Source organism: Elephantulus edwardii, unplaced genomic scaffold (assembly GCF_000299155.1).
Source record: "Elephantulus edwardii isolate Elephantulus edwardi_28Jun2011 unplaced genomic scaffold, EleEdw1.0 scaffold00095, whole genome shotgun sequence".
Lineage (NCBI taxonomy): Eukaryota > Metazoa > Chordata > Mammalia > Macroscelidea > Macroscelididae > Elephantulus > Elephantulus edwardii.
In genome coordinates this window covers 8,111,225-8,114,514 of record NW_006399845.1, presented here as the reverse complement: position 1 = coordinate 8,114,514, position 3,290 = coordinate 8,111,225, and the positions used below count along the sequence as shown (strand labels likewise).

The 3,290-nt window shown below is 39.2% G+C and overlaps 1 protein-coding gene across 1 annotated transcript in view; it reads left to right on the top strand.

Moving 5' to 3' along the window:
- NDFIP1 (Nedd4 family interacting protein 1) overlaps positions 1-3,290 on the top strand; it is a 95,223-nt gene that overhangs the window by 61,801 nt on the left and 30,132 nt on the right. Inside the window, exon 3 of the mRNA XM_006891121.1 lies at positions 2,336-2,466. Within this exon, the coding sequence (XP_006891183.1) occupies positions 2,336-2,466 (131 nt within the window). The remainder of the gene's footprint in view (positions 1-2,335; positions 2,467-3,290) is intronic.

Below are 3,290 nucleotides of genomic sequence, written 5' to 3'. Positions count from 1 at the left end.
CCCTCCCACTGCCCCAGTAACTCTTTTTAAAGAGTAGGTTTTCATTGCTATAAATGGTAGGTAACACTCTCGCTCTCGCTCTCTCTCTCTCTCTCTCTCACACACACACACACACACACACACGTTGTTCTTAGGTAACTATTGAGTCAGAATCCATTCAGGGCTGACCCTCTAGAGGGTTTTCAGAAGCAGTAGATCATAGAAGAGAAGATTGCTCATTTTTCTTCTACAGAGCTGGCTGGTGGACTCAAACCCACCATGCACCTTTGGGTTTGCAGCACAACTCCTTACTGCTAAGCCACCAGCGCTCAGTAATATATATTGTGTCCATCAAGTTGGAACTGACTCACAGTTGACCCTCCAGCAGGTTTTCAGAAACCATAAATCGCACAGGAGGAGATTGTCTGTTATTCACCTGTGGAACATCTGGTCCATTTGGGATTGCAACACAGCTTCTTACTAGTAGGCCACCATGTTGTTGTTATTGTTATGTGCTATCAAGTTAATTGCAACTCCTGTATGCAATAGATCTGAACCCTGCTCTATCCTGAACCAACCTTACTGTCCCTGATAGACCTATTCCCATTACTCCAGTCACTGAGTCAATCCATCTCACCAAAGGTCTTCCTCTCTTGCACTGTCCTTGCACCCTCAGCCCCCACGTCCCAAGCATGAAGTCCCTCTACAAGGACTGGTCCCTCCTTGCAACATACCCAGATTGTGTCAGATGGAGCTTCAAAATACTTGCCTCCAAAGATCAGTGTGGTTTCACCCTCTCCAGGACGAACATATTTGTTCTCCTGGCAGGCCATGATATATTCAGTACTCTTCTCCAGCACCGAAGCTCAAAGGCATCAGTTGGCCTTCTGTCATCCCTAGTCATTGTCCAGCTCTGATGCATAGCAAGTAATTGTGAAGGCCACCATAGCTTCTTAGATTCTTAGAAATCTCTTAGGCCATTATTAATATATTCCATGACAATTGTAAAAAGTCTCAAAGCCAGTTGGAAGAGTGGGCAAAGTGAATCTCCAATTTAAATAATTGAGACATGAGTAAATTTTAAAATTCTTTTTTTAAAAAAACACACTATTGTGATTTGAGTGAAAATTTACACAAAGAATTCCTTTTCCGTTAAGCAATTCATATTATATAGTTCATGACATTGATTGCAATTGTAACATCGTTTATCACACATCCTCCCAGAATTTCCAGTTCTATTCATCCTTTCTTATCCATTCAGCCTTCTGAACTTTACCCCTTGGGAAATACTTCCCTTTTGATTTTGTGTAGTCATTTGCTTTAAAGATTACATTCCTCCTTAATGTTACTGGTAGATAATTTTATAAGCCTATTTGACTGAGAGTTGAGAGATGAGGATAATTTCAGTTATTAGCTTAACCAGTGACAGTGATCTCTGGTTCTGTCACCCTCCTACTGGTAAGCTAATTCTTTTTATGACTTTGAGTTTTATTCCACTCCCCCCCCACTCTATCAACAATCTTCCATTGTGATTGATTCCTTCCAGAATTGTCCACAATGACAGTTTGACACCATCTCATTCTTGTAGTCTCAAAGTTGAAGAGACTGAAATTCATGTAGTTCATTATTCCTTTGAACTTTATTTTTTTTCACCCCAGATTATTGTCGTTGGGTACTTTTGAGATGACTATGATTCGTAGCGATTCTCAGAACAACAGATCTGAATGTTGCCCTATCCTTCACCATCCTCATAATCTCTCATATGCTCCAGTCCATTGTTAAAATGACTGTGTCAGTCTGTCTTGTCAAAGGGCTTCCTCTCTCAGACTCGGTTAATTGTTACGAGCTGTTGAATTACAATTCATAGTGACCCTATGAACAGCAGATCTGAACCCTGTCTTATTCTGAGTTATCCTTACCATCTCTGACACACTTAAGCCCATTGCTGCAGTCACTGTTGCTGCAGTCACTGTGTCAGTCCATCTTGTTGAGGGTCGACTTCTCCTTTACTGACCCTCCACCTTTCAAGGTAGACACAAGTGTTACACCTTAGATGGTCATTTACAAGCTTATAATACCCCAGCTACTGTTTACCCAAGTAGGATGAAGAACGTTGTCTTTGTAGCCTTTGCTATGCCAATTGACTTGATGTCTCCTGAGACTGTTCCCTGAACCTTCCAGGCTAAAAATTTGTTCTACTGTCTTACATTCAATTATAAACATCTTTTAGTTCATTTATCCTGTATATACTATTTGGGGACTGATAATTATTTGTTCTGTAGAGTTAATGAAAATAATTTTTATTTTTCATTTGTATTAATCATCAGTTAATTGTGATTCTCTATTTATTCTACAGCATATTTTGACTATAAAGATGAGTCTGGATTTCCAAAGCCCCCTTCTTACAATGTGGCTACAACTCTGCCCAGTTATGATGAAGCTGAGAGAACCAAGGCTGAAGCTACTATTCCATTAGTTCCTGGAAGAGTAAGTGCGACTTAGCATTTTATCTGATGGCTGATGTGTGGAAACTGAGTTACTGTCATTATCCAGTTTTGATTTATGGGTTAGAATTATATTGAGTAGTAAATGTACCAACTAATGTTCATAAGGCAGGTACAGGTTATTTGGGGTGAATAATATTTCCTAAAAATGATGAGGTAAATCACATTAAATATGGACGGTTGTTTTTTTCTCTCCTTTCTATCTCTACTACTGTTAGTACCTATCACATTTCAAGTGTCTCAGAATGGCTAGTGTCTTTAAGCAGGAGTTAATTTCAGCAGTAACCAGTTGTGCTTTGGTAACATGCTTAATGTTTTGATATTGTGTGGATGGCTGATGGAGACATAAGAATATTTTAATGTAATTTCATAGACAGTATAAACTCATATATGGTCCCGTAAAATCATCTACATGAACTCCTTACTAATGGCAGTCCAGTTGATGGCATCTGTGGAGACAAAGTGTATTCAAATCCTATCTGGCCTCATGTTGAACCATGGAAGAGAGTGTGGGCTGTGATGTAAGGCAACCAGAGATTCTAGACACTCTTGATTCTTGATGTCATATCCTAGAAGTGATGTTGATCTGGTTTCATAAACATTTATCCAGGCTGGAGATGATATAGGTAGGTCCTTAGACCAAATACTAGACACATTTTTGGATCTTCTAGACACTAGTCCTGTAGACCTCCTAGAAAATACGATAAATATCTTGAGGAAATAGAAATTTTTTGAGATTATATTTAATTAATGGTACCACTCTTGGCCATGGCAGTAGTGACTCAGGAGAGCTCAAGACCTTAAATT